The sequence below is a fragment of the Macaca fascicularis genome, chromosome 15, assembly GCF_037993035.2.
Source record: "Macaca fascicularis isolate 582-1 chromosome 15, T2T-MFA8v1.1".
NCBI classification, from domain to species: Eukaryota; Metazoa; Chordata; class Mammalia; order Primates; family Cercopithecidae; genus Macaca; species Macaca fascicularis.
In genome coordinates this window covers 41,382,876-41,404,387 of record NC_088389.1, presented here as the reverse complement: position 1 = coordinate 41,404,387, position 21,512 = coordinate 41,382,876, and the positions used below count along the sequence as shown (strand labels likewise).

The window sequence follows — 21,512 nt, the reverse complement described above, 5'->3', positions numbered from 1 at the left end:
ACCTTGTGGAGATTCTACATCTTGTAAAAAAGAAACTACGTACCATGTCTTTGAAGCACCTAGGAAGTTACCTTTGGTAAAGTTTAGAAGCTAGAAATATTGGCTGCTTGGCATGGCTAAAGCCAGGTAATAAGAGATTTGAAATGATTTATTTTTAAAGAGCACTATGGTTAAAACTCAGCTTAATTAAAAGTGGATAAACAAGCTATAGATATATTTAAAAGGCCTTTATGTTTTTCTCTTATTGGAACTTGCTTTTCTGGAAAAAGGTTTTTTTCCTTCTCAACCAACTGAATTATTTATCTCCATTTTTTTTGTCTTGCCACTCTTAAAGCATACGTAAGAGGCACTAAGATAACTTCTGATAGCCTGGGCCTCCTTGGGAAAGACAGAGGAGGAGCCACAGACTCCGTTCTGGAAAAAATTCTCTGTTTCCTTCATTAAAACCCAGGAATTAAAAGTGGATGGATCCGTCTCAAAATCAGACACTCTGTTCTGTTTTGCATTGTATTATCTGACAGTTTTGAGTTTGGGGGATATCAGAAATTACTTGGCAATATGAGAGAGTTTTGGTGTGTAACAACTAGGTAGGAAGTATACTTTAAGGAATGGCTAATAGTGCTTACCAGGGATACTTGACTTTTTGCACACTTGGATCATAGAAGCATGCTATTGGCCACCTGGAAGATAAGGAAACATCCCCATCCCCTACTGGGAGATGAGACTCCCATGAGAGATGGGCTGATTACAAAATAGGCTGACTGGCTTTGGGTTGCCTTGCAATGAAATGCAGGGTAGAAGCACTGCACTGTCTTCTCCCATAGTATTTCCCTCCCTTTGGGGACCCAGGATCCAGTATAAAATGGCACCCTTAATTTTGCGGATCTGTCTTTGCCTTCAGCTGCTTATTTGCTGCCTATTTGACCCTAGAAAGGCATGCTTTCCTGGCCCTGTTCCTCCAAGGGCTCCACCCTGAAGCTAGTAATCCAATTAATAAACTGGCAAATGAAAAATGTTACAAGTGCTGAAGCATCTATTTATATGTGTGTACGTTTACATATAAAAGAGCTCTGAGTAATTGGCTTAGAAAAATAAGCACTTAAATCAAATATTTTATCAGAAAAATAGAAACTGTAGTGCCTTTTTGTTCACATGACTTCAGTCATCTTTTGGAAATAAAGACAGTTTTAAAAATTATTGGTAAAATAAAATGTCTTAAAAATGTAGACATTTGTATAAATTAAGGTCAGATATCATATTTGTTAAATGCTTTAAGGTCAAACTGTTTCCTTGACTTTTGAAAAGTGTTCAACTTACCTACTTTGGGGCATTAGATTATAGATAAGGCCTGGAGACAAATGAAGAGCCATGCCCACCAGCTATGATAAAAAGAGTCAGACCTTATTGTCACTTCTGTCTGATGTCCTAGGCTCCACCCCAGTACATAATTAAAATCACTTACTTATCAGGTTTTTCACTAAAAATAAAAGTTGCTAAGGGTTAACATTGTAACATGTTATTGAGACCACTGGAGAAACAGTTTTACATACAAGGTGTGTAGGGAATGTGTTTTTGGTAAAAGATCATAAGAAGGTTTGGAGATATGGCTTTTGTTAAAAGGAATGTAATTTTGTCTAGTTTAGAGGGTTTTAAAGATTGCCTTAAACTAAAAGTGTAACAGAACAAAACTGAAGGTTTAAGCAAAGTGAAAAGGGCTTTAAAGGGTTGATCTTGTAAAAAAACATTCTGTGGGTATAAACAACTTGGCTAAGATTTGAAAGAAATTATTGAGCATTTTTCCATAGGTTAAAACATTAAAATCATACTGATGTGGGGCCAGAATCTGGGCCCATATGTCCAAATAACAAGGTTTTCTTAGAAAATTGATCTGTTTGATAGAAAATTGTAAAGGGTTCGAAACAGTTTACGAAAATCTTACCTTATGATCAAACTAATTAAAACTGGATATAAAATTTTACTTAAAAAACTGGTTTTAACATTAAGATGCACTAATGGAAACATGAAATCTGGTTTTCTCTTTTGAAGATGATTTTTATGTAATGTTAAAAGATAAGGAAAGGGTTTTGTTTTACCCTCTGGGTAAATGGCAGGGATATAAAGGGAAGACAGAAAACAGACAAATTCAGTCAGCCTCATGCTATCTTTATTGGGTCTTATTTGGAAAGTTAAGTCTCCTCTATCAGAGTAAAGGTTTTTCTTCTTTTAATAAAAATTTTTGAAGTTATCATTTTGGCCAAATGAATTAGTTATGGTTATCATTTTGGCCAAATGGATGACTTATGGTGACCTGGGATTCTATTTTATAATATTCAGTGTTTTAAACCTTTGCTATTTGAGAAACTTTCCAAAATTGAATTATAAATTACGTCTCTTTCTAACCTAATCTTTTAGATATTAAATCCTCTGAAGTCCTAAAATGACATTTGGCTTATTTCATATGAAACTCATACAAGAAGCACTGGTAAATATGAAATGATGTTTGGCTTTCTTTGGAACATTTGCGTAAATGTGTTATTGGCGTGTGTTCCAAAATTATGTAAAACTTCTATAATTCTAATATGACTTAGTATATGTTATCAGTAATAATTATAATTATTATGCTAAATGACTGTGTGCTGCAGAGGTAACAAATTCCCTTGTCAATTGTGTCTTCAAGTGTGGCTGTCCTAAAATGTTTTTGTCATCCATATACTATTGTTGTCTCATTTTGGTCCTCTTTAACAGATGGTTTTATAATCAGCTATAAAATTTAACAGGCACTCTTAAATGCAGGTTTCTGATTAAAAACTCTGGAGACTGTGACATTAGAATCAAGGAAAAACTTTCAAATTGAAGGGTGAATAGTGTTTGGTTTTCTTTGGACTGTATTTGTATAAATATGTTACTAGTATGTGTTCCAAAAAATATGGGAAACTTCTATAATTCTGATATGATTTAGAGTACATTATTAATAATTATAACTGTTAAATAAAATTATTGTATGCCACAGAAGTAACCAAGATTCCTAGTCAATTGTAGCCTTAATAGTGGCTATAGACTTTTGTCATCCACAGACATTTTGTCTTCCTTTTGTCCTTTTCAAAAGGCAGTTTATAATCAGATATAGCACTCTAAGTGCAGGTCTCAGATAACTTTAAAAATCATTTTATTGGAATAGAGGAAAAAATGAAACTTCTAGGATTCTTATAGATAGCTGATGTGTTAAACATTGGTAATCTTTTCATTTTCACTCAAGATAGCATATTTCTTTAGAGTTATTTGTAACTTTTAACAAGTGAGTAAAAAATACTTCTGTGAAGAAATTTTAAAGCATATTTGTTTCTCTCTACCTGATTTCTCCTAATATGGAAACTATTTGTAAGTATTCTGAATTTATGGCAGTACAGTTAATTGCGTAAGTGTAATAAGAATCTGTTTTCTCTTGTAACAGGACACAATTGGAGAAATTGGTTATTTTACCAAGGCTTTCACTGGAATGGCATGCTTCCTTCAAAGAATCAAAGTTAATGTATAGAGCCAATTAAAGCCCCTTGCGGAATCTAACCTCATACCTTGTCTATGCAGTCCCCGCACAAGGTTCCTGACCTGTGAGCTACCTTGGGACCTTGAGAAGAGAGGAATTTACCCAACTCATAGGTATTTGAGGGTACAAACCCATGGATGAGCTTGGCTTTTAAAAACTCTTATCTGAGATTCCTCATGGAACAGAGTTCCATCAAAGCCAATTTAAACAAAGAAGACCCTAAGAGAAAAATAATTATTCTTGCTGTACTTTATGCAAATAATCAGGCCAAGTATAGTAAGACTAAAGTATATTTCTGTAAACAAATCAGTTCTATCATGATTTGTTTTTAATAAAAATGGGGTCTGGAGGGAGAAAAATTATGCTTCACAAGGAAACCTATTATTAGTGGTTGTTAGCTGTCCTTGAGTTTTTTGTACAATTCTGACTAAATCCTAAATTATTTGTGGGTTAGAAGTCCCCAAACTAATGCTTTCAAATCTTTGCTTTTAAATTTGAGAATTGTACTCCTCATCCTAGGACTCGTTATTTACCTTATAGTAGGCTGTTCACCTAAATACTGTACTGAAACTATAGATGAAAGCACTAATGATTTTGCCATGCAAGCCTTGGAAGCCCAGCCAGACCTGCATGAGCCGGTCAGATACTTGCAAAGTGGTCCCACTCTTCTCACCTTGGGGTTCACTCCCATTCCCACTATGTCCCCTGTCAGCAAGAAGAAGCCAGAGCAATCAACAGCATTTTCCCATCTTCATACCCTACACTTTAAGATTAAGGTGTTACAAAACCCAAAGTGAGGGACTGAAACTGCCTTTGCAACATTATGATTGAGACAGTAAAAGAGATCTAACTTAACTGACTCCATCTTGCTTCTAACCTCCAAGTTGTCCTTATTCATTCCTGGGCATAGGCTAAACTAACTTTGGGAGAAATTTAGTTTGCAGTTTATAGTTTAAACAAAGATGGTGACAACCCTATACTCAACCAGACCTCCTACAACCCAGACCTCCTTCTTGCCTGGGGACTAGATTGCCATTGTAGGACTAACATTAGCCACAAGATTAGAAATTGTGGTTTAGGAGTTGCAGCTGGAGGTTACAAGATGCTGACCCTCCCTAAACTGCTTCTAAGATCAGTGCTTGAGATATTTTGCAGACCCTGCACTTGATGGATCAGCTGGCACCACCCAGGTCAATAAACTCACTCATCTGATCTTGTGGCCCCCCACTCAGGAACTGACTTACTGCAAGGAGGCAGCTTCGAATCTTAGAGCTTCGACTCCCTATGATTTCATCCCTGACCAATCAGCACTCCTGGCTCACTGGTTTCCCCTGACCCACTAAGTTATCCTTAAAAATTCTGTTCCCCAAATGCTCAGGGAGACTGACTTGAGTAATCATAAAACTCTGGTCTCCCGCACAGCTGACTCTGCATGAATTAGCACTCCTGGCTCACTGGTTTCCCCTGACCCACTAAGTTATCCTTAAAAATTCTGTTCCCCAAATGCTCAGGGAGACTGACTTGAGTAATCATAAAACTCTGGTCTCCCGCACAGCTGACTCTGCATGAATTAGCACTCCTGGCTCACTGGTTTCCCCTGACCCACTAAGTTATCCTTAAAAATTCTGTTCCCCAAATGCTCAGGGAGACTGACTTGAGTAATCATAAAACTCTGGTCTCCCGCACAGCTGACTCTGCATGAATTAGCACTCCTGGCTCACTGGTTTCCCCTGACCCACTAAGTTATCCTTAAAAATTCTGTTCCCCAAATGCTCAGGGAGACTGACTTGAGTAATCATAAAACTCCGGTCTCCCGCACAGCTGACTCTGCATGAATTACTCTTTCTCTATTGCAATTCCCCTGTCTTGATGAATCAGCTCTGTCTAGGCAGCAGTCAAAGTAAACTCCTTGGGTGGTTCCACTGATACAGGTGATTCAAGTGTTAAATAAAAATCTGTTACTTTAAAATGCTGAATAAAGAGTGTTTAAAGCACTCCACAAACATTATTTTTTAAATGCCTCTGTGTAAGAGAAAGTCTAATATTGTGCCAGGATATGTCAAGCTATAAGATAAAAATGAGTGCATTTCCTAGAATGCTTATTCTACTCTAAGAGTTTGTGGGAGGTATAATAATTCATTTAACTGGTAAGTAAATTAAACATTAAAGAAGAGTCAAACACTTATTTTTTTTTAAAGGGAGAAGAGAGTTTTTTTTTTCTTTTCAAAACACTTGCTTGAGTTAGATCCCCAGGAGTATTTTTAATACTCCTGTGTAATTAGGGAAACATCATTATGTCTGTATTGATAAATATACATACATATATAAGATGTATATGTGTAAGACTATGAACAGTCCTAAATTTATACTTTGGGCTGATAACTCTGGTTTTCAGGGAAAAAAAAAAAAAAACAAGTGCAAAGTCTCCCTAACTAGTCTAAGTGAGAAATCATTTGGCACCACCTCTCCCTTATCCCCTACCTGCTAATTGCAATTTTTCAAATATAGTTATCATTAAGTACAAACTACCATAATCTTGGTTTATCTTCTTGGCAAACTTCACTTAGAAATTTAGAAAATGGGGAGAAAGAGTAAACAAGGTTAAGAGTGGGTTCTCAGATAGAATTGGGTACAAATCTGGGCGCCAATACTTAGGCACAGGTGGCCTTGTTAGGTGTAGGTTAACCATCAGCTGCCTTATCTCATGAGGTCCTTATGAGGATTTAGTGAGCTATGCACCTGAAGTCCTTAGCTGTAGCCAGACAGCAAGTGTTCAAAGATGTTAGTCATTGTTTTTGGTTACTGTTTTATCATTGTGCAGGGTCACATAGCTAAGGGGAATTTCAAATCCAAGACCATCCTACTTCAAACTCCTTTGTGCTCCTAAGCTGTACAGTATAATCACCTTGGAGAATAGGTGATTGGCCCCAAACTACTTCGGGGAGTGCAGGTCGTGGCTAGTCAGTCCTGTATCAGACCTCGTCCTTGCCAGATGCCTAGTGCCCTAGATTCCCTCAAATCTCAGGCCAGGTCACCTCCCAACTGGTAAGACTCCTCCACCTTCACCTCTGACTCCCCAAAACTACACTTGGTTTGGATTCCCGGGTACCTTCAGCCTGCAGGGACAGGGGCTGCAGCGTGTACTCCCCATGTCTGCCTCTGCTGTCGGCCTCCCAGCTGAGTAGGCAAAACGTTCCTTTACAGAGCAATGTGTTCATGGATAAACTTGTCTCTAGTGCAGCGCTCTATCAGAGCACAGGACATGGGGCCAAAGCACTGCCCTTCCTAGGGAGTCCCGGTTCTCGACCTCCCCAGAATGGAAGTTTGATTCTTCCGTTGGCCCATTTCTCAGATGGAAAAACAGATTCAGCAAGGTGCCAACGCTTTGTTGAGGACTACCCTGGAGGCTACAGTTTTGTGAAAGGGTAGACATTTGGACTGGAGTCAGATACGCATTCTGGCTTATCTCCTGACTTACTGAGTGAACTTGAGCAGGTCTCTTTCGCCCATGGGTCTCGGTTTCTTCATCTGCACAAAGGCGACGGAACACTGGATTACGTGTCGCTAAGGCCCCGGGTTCTCAGAGGAAAGCTCACCCCTGCAGGGCCGCCTGGCCCCGCGCGCTGGGGCCCGCTGCACTACAAGCCCCAGCATGCCTCGGGAGGCGGGGCTCAGTGACGGACAGGGAGCTCTGCGAATTGGCGCCCGGCAAAGGGCGCTCAACGGCGCGTGCGCAGAGGACGGCGGGCGGGTGGGCTGGCGGCGGTGGACTCGTCGGAGCTGCGGGCGGTCAGGTAGGGGGCGGGAAGGAGGGCTGGGGACTAGGGACCGCGGCCGAAGTCGTGGGCCGTGGCTCAGCGGCCGGTCGGGGGAACGTGCCGGCGTGCAGCGGCCGCGCCCGAATGGCAGGGTCTGGGGACCGGATCTGAGGGGCAGGACTAGGGTGGGGGTGGGGCTGCCAGGGGCAGGCTCGGGAGGGATTCGTGGGGCTGAGGAGATCCGCGGAGATGGAGCTGGGGGAGGGGAGCGAGGGGCTCTGAAGAGATATGCGGTGGCAGCATCTCGGGAGGTATGAGGTAATGTGGGGGCCCTGAGGAGGAACGGGGTGCAGCATGTGGGAGATGGGAAGGAATCAGGGCCCTGGAGGGACCTGGGTGCAGAATTTCAGAAATATGAAGGAACTGGGGGGCCCCGATGAGATTTGAGGGAATCTGGGGGCGCTAGGCATCTGGCAAGGATAGGGTGTAAGATGATAGGAGCAAGGTCTAGGGCGATTCTAAGTGCTATTGAGAAAGGGCTTTCGGAGTGGGCTGAGGGTGAGATAGAGGGGGTGGGGTGAGTTCTTGGGGGACTCTTGTTAGCAGGAAGAAGGGAGCTGGCTGAGTTGTGAAGGCAGCACATGACATTCAGTGCATAAGAGGAAGGAGCAGGGTTTGAGGGCGGCACAGTGCCTGATGGAATGCAGGAGATGGGGGTTCAGATTGAGGGAGAGCAGAAATCTGAAGTGAGGAATTAGGGCGTTGAACTGAGGTGCGGAGCTGAGTGCGGCAAAGATTTGGAAATAGGGATTAAAGGATCTGTGTCCGAGGGATTTGAGGCATATGAGTGAGGAATTGATGAGGGTTGCGTTATACAGCCCCAAAGATTGGAATTTGGTATTGTAAGAGGGTTGAGGACAGGGTTTGGAGAGGATTGAATCGTGGGGTGGAGATGTCCTAACTGGGCTATAGAATCAAAGGACACTGAGTAGATATGTGGATTGGTGTCTTGGGCTGCTAAAGAGATTTTCCTTAAATCGCTGCATGGGAGACGGGGGGAGTTTAGGGGACCCAAGGACCTAAAAGTAATGTATGAAACTCTGGATGAGTATATGAAGATGAGCAGAGTTCAGGTGTTCAGGAACAAAGTGATAAATCTTCAGTTCAGATATCCTGAAGGAGTGTGGTAATCCCTGTGAAGGGTAGAATCTTCTTCATTTATTAAACAAAGATCCGTTATCATAAGGCAGGTATGGTATTGCCACTAACTACACTCTGACCACCGCCTTCTCCCTCCCCCTCCCCCGGTCCACTGAAAGTGGTAGGCTTTGGGGAAGAAGAAATGGAACTATTCAAGGTCATCTGCCTAAGCCCTTTTTCCTTGTACTCCCAAGCTACCATAGCAGATAGAATGTGAGACCTCCAGGGGAATGAGTGGAATAATTTATCCTATATAAGATCCATTGCAGCTTGAAGGGGCAGTGGCTCTGTGAGTGAGATGTTTGGGCTCGGAGAGGGACAAAAAAAACAAAAAAATCAAACAACAACAAAAAAAGGGAACCCTTATGTATTGAGCATTTAGTCCTGTGCTAGACTGTAAAGCAGTGGTTCTTAATCAGGGGTGGCTTTGTCTCCTAGGAGACATTAGGCAATGTCTGGAGATGTTTTTTGGTTGTCACACTTAGGGTGGGGGATACTACTGGCCTCAAGTGGGTAGATTAAACATTAAATATAATGTTTTATGTTAATGTTAAACATTTGACAATGCATGGGATAAGCCCCTCCCCCCCAGTAAGGAATTATCCTGCCTAAAATGTCAGTAATGCCAAAGTTGAGGCACTCTGCCCTAGAATCAGATACCCTGGGTTCAAGTCCTAGCTCTATCTCTTCCTGACTTTGTGGCCTTGAATGAGTTACTTACCACCCAGTGCCTTGGCTGTTCATCTGTAAAATGGGGTTATGATAACAGGACCTATGTCACAGAATTGTTGTGAGGATTTAGTGAAGTAAATTAGCATGCCTAGGATCTGGCACATAGTAAGTTCTCAAAGTCTAGTAATTTTTAGTCTTGTATCTACTTCTTTACTCAGTTTTCATGACAGTCCTTCTAAGGACTGTATTCAGTTTTACACATGAGGAAACTAAGGCTTAGGAAGTGACTTGCCTAAGTTTTCATAGCTAGGAATGACACAGTTAAGCTCATACCCAGATCTCTGTAACTCTGTATTTTCCCACTTTCCTTGCTAGGACCCGCTTAGTCTTATTTTCTCAGCCCATTCCCCTCTAATGAAAACGAGGATTGCCCAGTGAGAATCACTGACTATCAGATTGAACTCTAAAGTTGGGGGATAAATCTCTCTGACTAGATTGGGAGGAGCCCTGGACTTTGTTCTTGGTTTGTTCTTAGACCAAGACCAGGGGCTAGATAAGGAGAGGAGCTTGAAGTTATCAGGCAGGATGAGGTGCAGCGGACTATGGGGTGAGGTATGGAGGCTGTTGGCTTGAAAAAAAAACCTCACAGCAGGGACTGAGGCTGAAGGCACAGCAGGGACTGAGGCTGAAGGCAGTCATACTTTGAAGGAGAGTAACTACTGTTGTGTATGGTCTCTTTTGGACTGCTTTTCCCTGGAACAGAATAGTAGCATTGGCTCTATCATTTCCAGGACTAGCTACAGCATTGCTGAAGCCAGTTCAGAAACAAAACTTGACTGTATCTGACAGCAAGACTTAGCTGGAATATCCATGCACATCCCTAAAAGAAAATATGTCATGGGAATTCAATCAGTCCTGTCTAAACTCCTTACTCTTTCTAATTTCCCATGTTACCTTGGACAAGCACTTGTCCTGTCAGCTTCAATCTATTAAAAATGCAAATGATTATCATTTGTTGAGTGCTTATTATGTGCGTTATCTTAGTGAATTCAGTCATCCTGCTAACAGTCTGGGTTTTATTCTTTGTTTATAGATGAGAAAAATAACAGGTTAAGTGACTTACCCGGGGCTACAGAACAAGTGGCTAGGTTGGGATACAAACCCAGTTGTGTCTTACACCTATGTTACATTATAGTAGTTTTATTAGAAGGCTTTTCCAACCCTTCAGAGCCCCTATGTTTATGTCTGGAGAGTAGTTGGAAGCCAAAAGTTTATAAGGCCCTTAAAGTAGATCATTGTCTGTGCACACTGATGTGGAACCTTTGTGACATTCCCTCCATCTTGTCTTTCTGGTAAAACAATCAAATTTAAAAATAATTTCTAGGTGCCCTTACCAACTCTCAGCCAGACTTTATCTAAAGCTAGGGAACTATGAAACATCCTTTAAGTTAGTAATTTTATGACTGGGAGTTAACACTGGGATTTGAATCCTTGCTCTATTACTTACTGGTTTTGAGACCTTGGACAGGCTACTTTTCTCTGAGCATTGGTTTCCTTATTTTTGAAGAGGAATGACACATACTTTACATGGTTATTATGAGACTATGAGAACATATAAAAAAATGCCTGACAATAAAGAGTAGTTGCTTTAAGAGTGTTAGCAATTATTAAAGGAAGGCAGTGCTGGAAGGGAACTAAGTGTTGCTTTGTCAGATTTATTTATTTAGACAGGGTCTTGCTGTGTCACCTAGGCTGGAGTGCAGTGGTACAGTCACAGCGCACTGCAGCCTCAACCTCCTAGGCTCAAGTGATCCTCCCATCTCAGCCTCCCAAGTACCTGGGACCACAGGTGCATGCCACCACACCTGATTTTTTATTTTTTTTTTAATTTGTTGTAGAGATGGGGTTTCACTATGTTGCCCAGGCTCTTTGCCAGATTTTGATAACCCTAAGTAGTCTCTGCCAGTATCCCCAAAATTCTCATCCCATTTTGTATATTTCCTGGAATCTCCTTGATCCTTTAATCATAATCTCATGATTAAATGAACAGATGTTATATGCAGGGAAAGGAATTGAAAGAGCGAGGGTTGAGGTGCGTTGGAGGTCTCTGAGAAAGGGCTATTGATTTTTCCTTTGTCTTGTATTCCTTGAGTCATATTGGCAGCGTAGATACTACTCAGATGTTTGTGAAAGATGCAAGGGAATCTCTCTAGGTCCTGCAGTTTTAGAGGAAGACAGAGACAACAGGCAAGCATGTTTTCCAGGAAACCCTGTTATCATTTAGCCTGCCCTTGACATAGTTTAGCTCAAGTTTTCTTTTTCTACAAACATACTTCCTTCTGGATTGTTTTGTTTGCCCCAGACTGGTACAACTTCAGGAGCATGGCTGTGTTTCCCTATAAGCCTCTACTTGTTGAGTTTATCTTAGTTGTCTGCAGGTGCCTTAAATGCCCTTAGTAATCTAAACTTCATCAGAATCCTCTCCCACACACAGGAGTGGATGTCAGGTGGTGGCCTCACTGACTTCTTTAAAATCAGTCCTGTTAATGAGTGGCCTTTGGTGGCACAGGGATAGTTTTGCACTTGATTAGCATTCTGTTAGAATGCATGAGGAATAAAGTTTAGAAAGCTGACATAAAAGGAAATGAGATAAACCTTGCAAAAAAACCGGTCAAACCAGGGGAGCATGTCAATAGTAGGATGGACTTTTATGTCTTGTGAAAGGAAATGCAATATTTTACATGTTGTCTAGTTTTTAGGGGAAAGCACTGTTTATGTCTGTTTTTGCTCATAATTGTATCACCAGTACCATTCACAGGGCCAGACACATAGTAGGTGCTTAGTAAAGATTTGTTTTGTTAATTGCTTAAAGTTCTCCAGTTTTGCTTGTGGCCTAAACCACCAAAGGCTGATATAGGTATAGGAAATAGAGACATCTAGAGAACTACCCCATGGTGGCGATTCAAGCATTAGATGAAGATTTGAAACCTTAGATCATCTGTAATCTTTAGATTCTGGGATCAGGTAAAACAATTTCTAGGAGGGCTCAGAATTTTTATTGTTTAAGTGTATGTATCTGAGGCCTTGAGTACAGTCTGCTGAAAAGTGCCTATTCATTTCTTCTAATAGGTTGGGTAGTGGCAGCAGCAGTTGCTGCTGCCACTACTACTGCTAATAATAATAAAAACTATTATTTATTTATAGTTAATTGCATGCCTGGCTTGGTGTACTGTACTTAGTGCTTTTCACACGTAATCTCATTTAATCTTTACAATAACCTTGTGAGGAAGAGACTATTTTAAAGCCTCTTTTCATAGATACACTGAGAACTATAGAAGTATTAATAACTTGCCCATGTCTTCACAATAAGTGGTAGAGCTTGAATTCAAATCCAGGAAAGCCTGATCCCTCAGGCGTACTTCCTTAATCTATATAATACTGCCCACTCCTTGTTCGTGTCTTTTAGTCCTAGTTCTGTTGTGTGATTTGTGGTCTTAATATCCCCCTCCTGGTCTTAGTTTTCTCATCTATTTTACAACTTGAGATTACTACCTTTTCTTCCCCTTTTGCCCAGGCTGAAGTACAGCAGCAGCATCACAGCTCACTGCAACCTCCACCTGCTGGTCTCAAGTGAGGAGATTGCTGCAAATTCTAGCATTTCATACTTAGTCTGTGCTTGAAGGAGCTACAGCAGCTCATTTTCTGGGCAATAGAAGTTGTAAATTCATTTACCCATCAGTTTTTAGCCTGGATGTCTAGCATACTCAATTAAAACTCTTCAAAACTGACAAGCCCTTTTATTAATCTTTATGTGCCTTTGTATGCCATGAAAGGAAAGTTTCTTCATGCTTTCAAAATGTAGTTTGTAAACTGAATGTGTTATTAATACTAGTACAGTTATTGTTAATGCTGTTTCTGGTTATTATTTATTTAGCATCCTTTTATTGTCCACCTACAGGTATCAGGCTAAGTACTTTATATGCATAAAATCCATAGTCATTCCAGTACTCTTTTTATAAACTAAAAAAACAGGTTTAGACAGGTTAAATAAATTGCCTTCTTCCCCACAACTTGTGACAGTGCTAAGATATGATCTCAGTTCTATATAACTTCAAGGTTCATTTTTTTGGTTTGTTTGCTTTTTCTACTACCTTGGTTACTCATTTCATGGAATGGGGAAAACCCAGTGGTGCTAGAAGAGGCTAGATTAATATGGAATATGATTATGTAATTTTTCTGAGTCTTAGGGCAGCCAGAGTAGACACAGCTTAAGGGATAGATTCTCATTGGGAGCTGAAGAGATGTGCTAGTACAGTATGGTACGGTATGTACAGTATTAATCATTATGTCAAGGGTTGTGAGAAGATGGTAAGCTGATGTTAGATGAGGTGGGAGGTCAAGAATTAATGGGACAAAGTGCACAACAGGAAACAGACCTTCAAGGGATCATGAAGGGAGCCAAGATGATACATAGCATGTTGGATACTCACTCTGATTGGTTGCAGAGTTGATAGCTGGCAGAAAATGGGCAGCTTACTTAAAGATTTGGAATGATAAGACAATTCCTTTTATTTGTGTAGCCTTTTGGGGAAACCGAAGTCTAACTGACCTTCTATCTGAGTCATTCTCGGTATTAACAGTAATGACCAGATGTGCCCTTCTGGAGGAGACAGGCTGTATCTGCCTGTCTCTTAGCTCCATTTCAGGCTAGGATCCTTCACAAAGCCATGTTTTCAAGTCATGGAAATGGGAAAAGTGGTTCTGGCTTTTTCCAGGTTTGAGGCTATATCCGTGCCCTATGCTTTCGTGAAGGGAACACAGGTTTTCCTGGCAAAGCATAGCAGCTTTGGGGCAGGAATTGTTGACATCCTCAGAGAGCTTGGTGAAGCTGTAGTCAGCTGAGATAATTTGGGGATGTGGGCATAGTAAATTCGTTTTTTTTAACCTTATGTCTTAGAGAGGTAGGAAGCTTTTCAATAGGAGAAATATGATATTCCAGAAAGCTAGGGAAATAATTTGCTGCCATTTTTACAAGTTGGCAGCCTTGTCTAATAAACTGATCTGCATTGCCAGCTCTGGGAAGAACACAGATGTCCCTGTGCATTGTAAGATAATGTTCTAGATTCAAACTCCAAATGTTGTCCTCAGTCTGTTGTCCCAGACAATAGAAGAGAGAACTGTAGCTATTGATTTAGAATTTAGAAGGGTTGCATGGATCCTGAATTGTAATTTCTATCACTCTGTCTATACTATTGCCCCTAGACACTTGGCATTTAAGAATTTACCATTCATAGTTTCAGATATCCACATCAGACCTCATATGCTTATGATATGTGGTAAATACTGTTTTGCTGAGGTATGGATTTGAGTCAGAAGGGATTGCAAGCTTGCTCTGTGAGAGTAGGTCACTCAGCTAATAAATCAATCTATCCCACTCTATAGCAGCAGAATCTCATAACTAGATTAGTGTTCATTCTCTGTTATGGAGAAAATGCATATGCCATAAGGCAGCATTCCCCAGAGTATGGTCAAGAGAACATGAGTTAATCATTGTTATGTGACAGTAAAAAATAGCTTGAAATAATGTTAGGTTAAATAAAGTAAAAATATCTGTACTGCAAGGTTCTACCATGTTTGAACTGCCTGACCTTGAGCAAGTTTTTCTGAGTATTCGTTTCCTCATCTGTAAATAGGATAATAAAAATATTACCTACTTCATAATGTCATCATGAAGATTAAAAGAGGTTAAGCATATAAAGTATCTGTCACAGTAACTAGCACATAGTAGGCACTAGATGCATAGTTTCCCTTGTAGTACAAAGGAAGTGGGATATCAGGGAGGAAGAATTGACTTTAGATAATTGTGCATGTCTTCTGCTATATATTTGTCAGATTGCATTCCAAAGCTAATATAGTAGAAACTTATGGTTATATATATCTCTACATTAACTCCCGTTCTTCTCTATGCCTGGAGAAAGAGTTGATGTCATGTGCAAAGTGTTCTTGAGCTAAATGCATTGTCCTTAAAATCCAACGAACTTGCCCTCCACTTCCTCCTTCTCCTTAGTGGTTGACCATCTGCAGATCACAAGACTGCACAGGTACAGCTGTAGGATTTGCATTTATGAAATGCTGACTTTATCATGTGCCTCAACTTGCTAGACCTATTCGTTCTGGTTTGGGGTATAAGTTGACAGTAACCTAAGGCTACAGAGCACTGAGATCTCTCTGGGTCAACTTCATAAGCATATGTATATCAAGAGGGTTGGAGTGTTCATGGTTTGTACTGGATGAAGCAGAGGGTACTGTAAGCCAGAAATAAACTATCTTGATAAGGCACTGCTATTTTTTAAATCATCTAGGCTTGAGTCTTTGGCTATCTCAGCTGTTCATCACTCCCCCACTATAATCCACTCACCTTTCAAATCTTACTGATTATACTTCTGGATATTGCTCAAATGAATCTTTTCATTTCCACCACCTGCTCCCTAGTTCAGACTCCCCATTACCCCTGTCTTCTCTGATTTGTTTCCCCACTGCATTCCTGCTTTGATCATATCAGCTTCCTGCTTCAAAACATTTATCGCCTCACCATGCCTTTGAAAATGAAGCTCAAAAATCTCATTTTGGCTCTTAAGACCTTTTATAATTATTCCCCCAATTTACCTTTCCAAGCCTGTTACTCTATTCCCCATATATACTCCCACTGTTTTAATCTAAGGATAATAAAAAAGAGAACTAAAATTCATTTAAGGCTTTTTTTGTGCAGAGCCAAATCTTAGCATTCTATATACTCTATAGATTATTTAATTCTTACATTAACTCTGTAAAGACAGTATTATTTCCACTGTCTTTATTATTTTAAAAATTATTATTTTAAAGATGGAGAAAATAAAATGCATAGATTTTAAATATTCTCTGTTTTCTTCCTAATACATGAAACTTCTTGTCCTTTCCTTTGCCTTTTAAACTTTGTTAAGGTTGTGCCTTTTGCCGCCTCCTTTCTTCCCTCTCCGTGTGTTTATGCTTCTTTCCAGGCCAATATAAAATGTCATCTTCCTTTTGAAAATTCTGTGTCCCTTCAAATTAGAATGACTCCTCAACCCCCATCAAACTTAGTTTTTATTTCATTTATAGTACTACTTTCTGCCTTCATTATTATTTGCCTACATGTCTTGTCTTTTATAAAGTTTGAATATCTGAAGAGCAGGATCTGTATCCTGAAGACCTCTTGTATCTAGTACAGAACAAGATACCTAAACTTAGATGGGTGGATAGATGAGTAGGTAGGAGGATAGATGCATGGAAAATGTGTATTTTCTGATCTAATGTTTTGCAGATTACCTAAAGCTAATCATCACAATTTTCTAAGTCTGTGGATGATTCCTAGGGTCCCAAACATGACACAGTAAACTCTATGACATGATGAAAAAAAAAAAAAACAGCCTCCACACTTTTGCTTACATGGTTTTCTTTGCTTAAAGTACCTTTATCCCTCAGTGCTTCATTTCTTTATCTTAGGAGTGAAACTGCTTTTGGGAAGCCTTCCCCAAGTCTGTTAGGTGGAATCTATCATTCCATCCACTGTACTCCAGCAGAACATTATGTGGACCTGCATGTCACACTTACTCCTTTTACTGTGCGTAATTCTCCTGTGCTTTTCTGTTAGTGTAAATTGTAAGTTGTAAAACTCACCAAATATGAAAGTAATCATTAGCATTTATTAAAGTATACTACTTCCCTGGTGCTATATACTAAGCACATCATATTTATCTTGTTATTTAGCCCTTACAATAACCATTATTCTACAATAATAGATTGTTCTACAATAATAGAATAAGGTAGACACCATTTTTCTATTTTACAGATGAGTGATGGGGAAAGAGCTTTTGGAAGTTTGAGTTACTTCCTTATGGTCATGCAACTAAGTAAGTGTCTGAGATTCCAGAATCTGAATTATTACCCTCTATGCAGTGTTTTGTCTTGTTTGTTTCCCTGTCACCCTCACATGACACATAATAGACCTCAATAAAATAGTTAAGTAAGTGAATGACTGAACGACTGATCATAGCTATTCTCTAAATGTTTCTTGAGTGAATTGATTTATATAATCAGAGGAAAATGAATAATGGTTTCTTTTTCTCTTTAGCAGGAATTTTACCCTCTAGGGCATGAATACTGTGCTGTTCAGTTCTGAGCTGTGCTAGCAGTACCCTTCAAAGGAATAGCAATGGCTGCAGCAGCAGCTTCTCACCTGAACCTGGATGCCCTCCGGGAAGTGCTAGAATGCCCCATCTGCATGGAGTCCTTCACAGAAGAGCAGCTGCGTCCCAAGCTCCTGCACTGTGGCCATACCATCTGCCGCCAGTGCCTGGAGAAGCTATTGGCCAGTAGCATCAATGGTGTCCGCTGTCCCTTTTGCAGCAAGATTACCCGCATAACCAGCTTGACCCAGCTGACAGACAATCTGACAGTGCTAAAGATCATTGATACAGCTGGGCTCAGCGAGGCTGTGGGGCTGCTCATGTGTCGGTCCTGTGGGCGGCGTCTGCCCCGGCAGTTCTGCCGGAGCTGTGGTTTGGTGTTATGTGAGCCCTGCCGGGAGGCAGACCATCAGCCTCCTGGCCACTGTACACTCCCTGTCAAAGAAGCCGCTGAGGAGCGGCGTCGGGACTTTGGAGAGAAGTTGACTCGTCTGCGGGAACTTATGGGGGAGCTGCAGCGGCGGAAGGTAGCCTTGGAAGGTGTCTCCAAGGACCTTCAGGCAAGGTATAAAGCAGTTCTCCAGGAGTATGGACACGAGGAACGCAGGGTCCAGGATGAGCTGGCTCGCTCTCGGAAATTCTTCACAGGCTCTTTGGCTGAAGTTGAGAAGTCCAATAGTCAAGTGGTAGAGGAGCAGAGTTACCTTCTTAACATTGCAGAGGTGCAGGCTGTGTCTCGCTGTGACTACTTCCTGGCCAAGATCAAGCAAGCAGATGTAGCACTCCTGGAGGAGACAGCTGATGAGGAGGAGCCAGAGCTTACTGCCAGCTTACCTCGGGAGCTCACCCTGCAAGATGTGGAGCTCCTTAAGGTAGGTCATGTTGGCCCCCTCCAAATTGGGCAAGCTGTTAAGAAGCCCCGGACAGTTAACATGGAAGATTCCTGGGCCATGGAGGCGGCAGCCTCTGCTGCTTCTACCTCTGTTACATTTAGAGAGATGGACATGAGCCCGGAGGAAGTGGTTGCCAGCCCTAGGGCCTCACCTGCTAAACAGCGGGGTCCTGAGGCAGCCTCCAATATCCAGCAGTGCCTCTTTCTCAAGAAGATGGGGGCCAAAGGCAGCACTCCAGGAATGTTCAATCTACCAGTCAGTCTCTACGTGACCAGTCAAGGTGAAGTGCTAGTTGCTGACCGTGGTAACTATCGTATACAAGTCTTTACCCGCAAAGGCTTTTTGAAGGAAATCCGCCGCAGCCCCAGTGGCATTGATAGCTTTGTGCTAAGCTTTCTTGGGGCGGATCTACCCAACCTCACTCCTCTCTCAGTGGCAATGAACTGCCAGGGGCTGATTGGTGTGACTGACAGCTATGATAACTCCCTCAAGGTATATACCTTGGATGGCCACTGTGTGGCCTGTCACAGGAGCCAGCTGAGCAAACCATGGGGTATCACAGCCCTGCCATCTGGCCAGTTTGTAGTAACCGATGTGGAAGGTGGAAAGCTTTGGTGTTTCACAGTTGATCGAGGATCAGGGGTGGTCAAATACAGCTGCCTGTGCAGTGCTGTGCGGCCCAAATTTGTCACCTGTGATGCTGAGGGCACCGTCTACTTCACCCAGGGCTTAGGCCTCAATCTGGAGAATCGACAGAATGAGCACCACCTGGAAGGTGGCTTTTCCATTGGTTCTGTAGGTCCCGATGGGCAGCTGGGTCGCCAGATTAGCCACTTCTTCTCGGAGAATGAGGATTTCCGCTGCATTGCTGGCATGTGTGTGGATGCTCGTGGTGATCTCATTGTGGCTGACAGTAGTCGCAAGGAAATTCTCCATTTTCCTAAGGGTGGGGGCTATAGTGTCCTTATTCGAGAGGGACTTACTTGTCCGGTGGGCATAGCCCTCACTCCTAAGGGGCAGCTGCTGGTCTTGGACTGTTGGGATCATTGCATCAAGATCTACAGCTACCATCTGAGAAGATACTCCACCCCATAGGGGATGAGAAATATCATTTTCTTCTGCTCCCAAGCCAGCTTCCCTTCCCATAGTTCTTGGTTGTTAGTGGCACATAGAGAATAGACTCGGCATATGTCCTGATTCCAGCTGGGTAGTTCTAGAACTTTAGAAGCTCCATCTTTTTATGTTTTTTATTTGTTATTTCCCCCTCCCCACTTCCCACCTAAATTTAGAGCTTTAAAAGATGCACTGCCCAAATAGGACACGCAATGGTGTTAGCTGAAGTTTGATTAGCAATTAGGCACTTCCAAGGCTTTAGTAGAGAGAGCCACTTTAGCCCTTTGTGCCATGTTTGAAATGTGCCCTTGTATTAAATCCTTGATTTTTTCCCGTTTGGCTCTGATGCCCTTGATCCATTGTTTCCTTCCTATTACAATGTGCTTCATCTGTGACACTTTCTCTTCAACTCTGATTGGATTCACTGTGCATGCTTCAGTGGGATATGCTCCACCTTTCAGTGACATTTCAGACATATTCCTGTAACATTATGTCTCAGTCTGATCGTCTTTACCAGTGTGAAAGCTCATTCATTTAGTGCTACCAAAGGGGATACACAGGCCCTTTAGGAAGCAGTACCTCTCGCCTGGAGGATCTGTGCCATCTTGGATTGAGAACTGCAGATGTGACAGAATGGATTGACCCTAGTTGGTTGGTATTGACGACTTCAGCCTGGAAATTGCTTGCCTTTTAAAGAAGCATAATATGGATTGGAATTATGCCAAAGCATAGGAAGCTAGGAATAAGCAAACAAATGCTGATATAGTCAGCAAACTTGGATAGTCTCTAGGGCTCATCGTTTTTCATACTACCTCTCTCTTCTGGCCTGTGTCTAAGGAATTGTACAGCATAGGCCAGGGCCAACAAAATGGAGAGGTGGACACATTTTCATGTTCATTACTAAAACAAACAGCAAAACTGTTGGTTTGTTATTCTGTATTTTCCTCAAGTGAGTACATACTATTTGGTTTCAGGATTTCTTTCCATTTCTCTATCAAGCATTAAATAATTGAGAACTGTTTCTTCATCACTGGTGTTCATGTCTTTTAATTAAATATGGAATTTTGGAGATGATAAGAGGGATAACCTGCGCTATGCCATTTTACTTCCTTATCTCACTGTGTTCTTTGAAAGTGTAGGTATCTATCCACGTCAAAATTCCGCCAAAAGCACTGTTATGTAAAGATAATAACACAAATCTTTCTCCCAAATACATATGTACAGAATCATCCCCCAAGGTTTAGAGTCACCAATACCCTATTCTAAATTGAGCTTCTGCTATATGTTTTATGTTTATAATTACAGCTCACAAAAAGGAATTTAGTCTTATTTTTGAGATCAGAAGTGGGTGAGAGAACCTGTGATGAGGTTTCTGAGGCTTCAGTGTTTACTAAGCAATATATCTTACTCTAGGTGCAGGGCTGATGGCAAGCCAAAGAGCAACTCCCTTGCTTTCATGTAAACAAAATTTGCTAAACTGAGCTGCTCAAAATTGTTTTTATGGTGGTAGTGTTTCTTTGGCTTGTATCGTAATAGCTGCCAAAGGATAGGTAAAGAGGTCACTAAAATGATGTTGAACTAGTTTGTCTTGTTCTTTTCATCTGGAGAAAGCCCCATATTCTGATTATGAAATTGCCTCCAATTTTCAAAGATTGGGTAATTGAGAGGAAACTGATCCAATTAAAAGTGCATCACAAATGACTTCACTAGTTATTAGAGCCACTTTATCTGTGTGGGCACCCAGCAGCAGGAGATCTGTCTTTGCTGTCAGTGGGGGACTTGCTGAGGTAATAACAGTGGCTCGGGCCTTTGGCACACCGTTTGCAGTGGAGGAATAAATATAATATTGTGGGCTGGCTGGAGGTAAATGAGGCCAGGAATCCTCCAGCTGCCCGTGCTTTTGAAAGAGGTGCTATCACTGAGTGACATTCAACATTTAGATCTCTACCCATCTAAACCAGTCATGCCTTTTCCCTCAAGTAAAGCAGGTATCTGTTAGCTCAAAATGGAAGTGTGATCTAAGCGTTTTTTCTTTTTCCCCTTTGATGTGAATATTTTAGGCTGTGCTTAGTACAGTCAATGTTTAATTATCTGCTGTGTTGACTAAATTGCAGACTAGGGCCCCAGG

The 21,512-nt window shown here is 41.4% G+C and overlaps 2 protein-coding genes across 21 annotated transcripts in view; one reads left to right on the top strand and one right to left on the bottom strand.

Moving 5' to 3' along the window:
• ASTN2 (astrotactin 2) overlaps positions 1-21,512 on the bottom strand; it is a 986,627-nt gene that overhangs the window by 244,370 nt on the left and 720,745 nt on the right. The window contains exon 1 of one of the 11 annotated variants that reach the window (XM_065530150.1): positions 7,023-7,186. The exons of the other annotated variants lie outside the window; for them this stretch is intronic. The gene's annotated coding sequence lies outside the window, so the exon portion shown is untranslated. Of the gene's footprint in view, positions 1-7,022; positions 7,187-21,512 lie in introns of those variants that run through there. 11 annotated transcript variants of the gene reach the window in all.
• On the top strand, positions 7,290-20,411 carry TRIM32 (tripartite motif containing 32). 10 transcript variants are annotated; one of them, XM_065530153.2, is made up of 4 exons: positions 7,290-7,338; positions 16,696-16,813; positions 17,042-17,102; positions 17,327-20,411. In XM_065530153.2, the coding sequence occupies exon 4, from the start codon at positions 17,405-17,407 to the stop codon at positions 19,364-19,366; it is 1,962 nt and encodes a 653-aa protein (XP_065386225.1). In that variant the 5' UTR covers positions 7,290-7,338; positions 16,696-16,813; positions 17,042-17,102; positions 17,327-17,404; the 3' UTR covers positions 19,367-20,411. The 10 variants fall into 10 exon arrangements, with proteins under 10 accessions (XP_065386225.1, XP_065386224.1, XP_015292161.1 ...); XM_065530152.2 differs by having other exon boundaries at positions 17,324-20,411; XM_015436675.3 differs by lacking the exon at positions 16,696-16,813.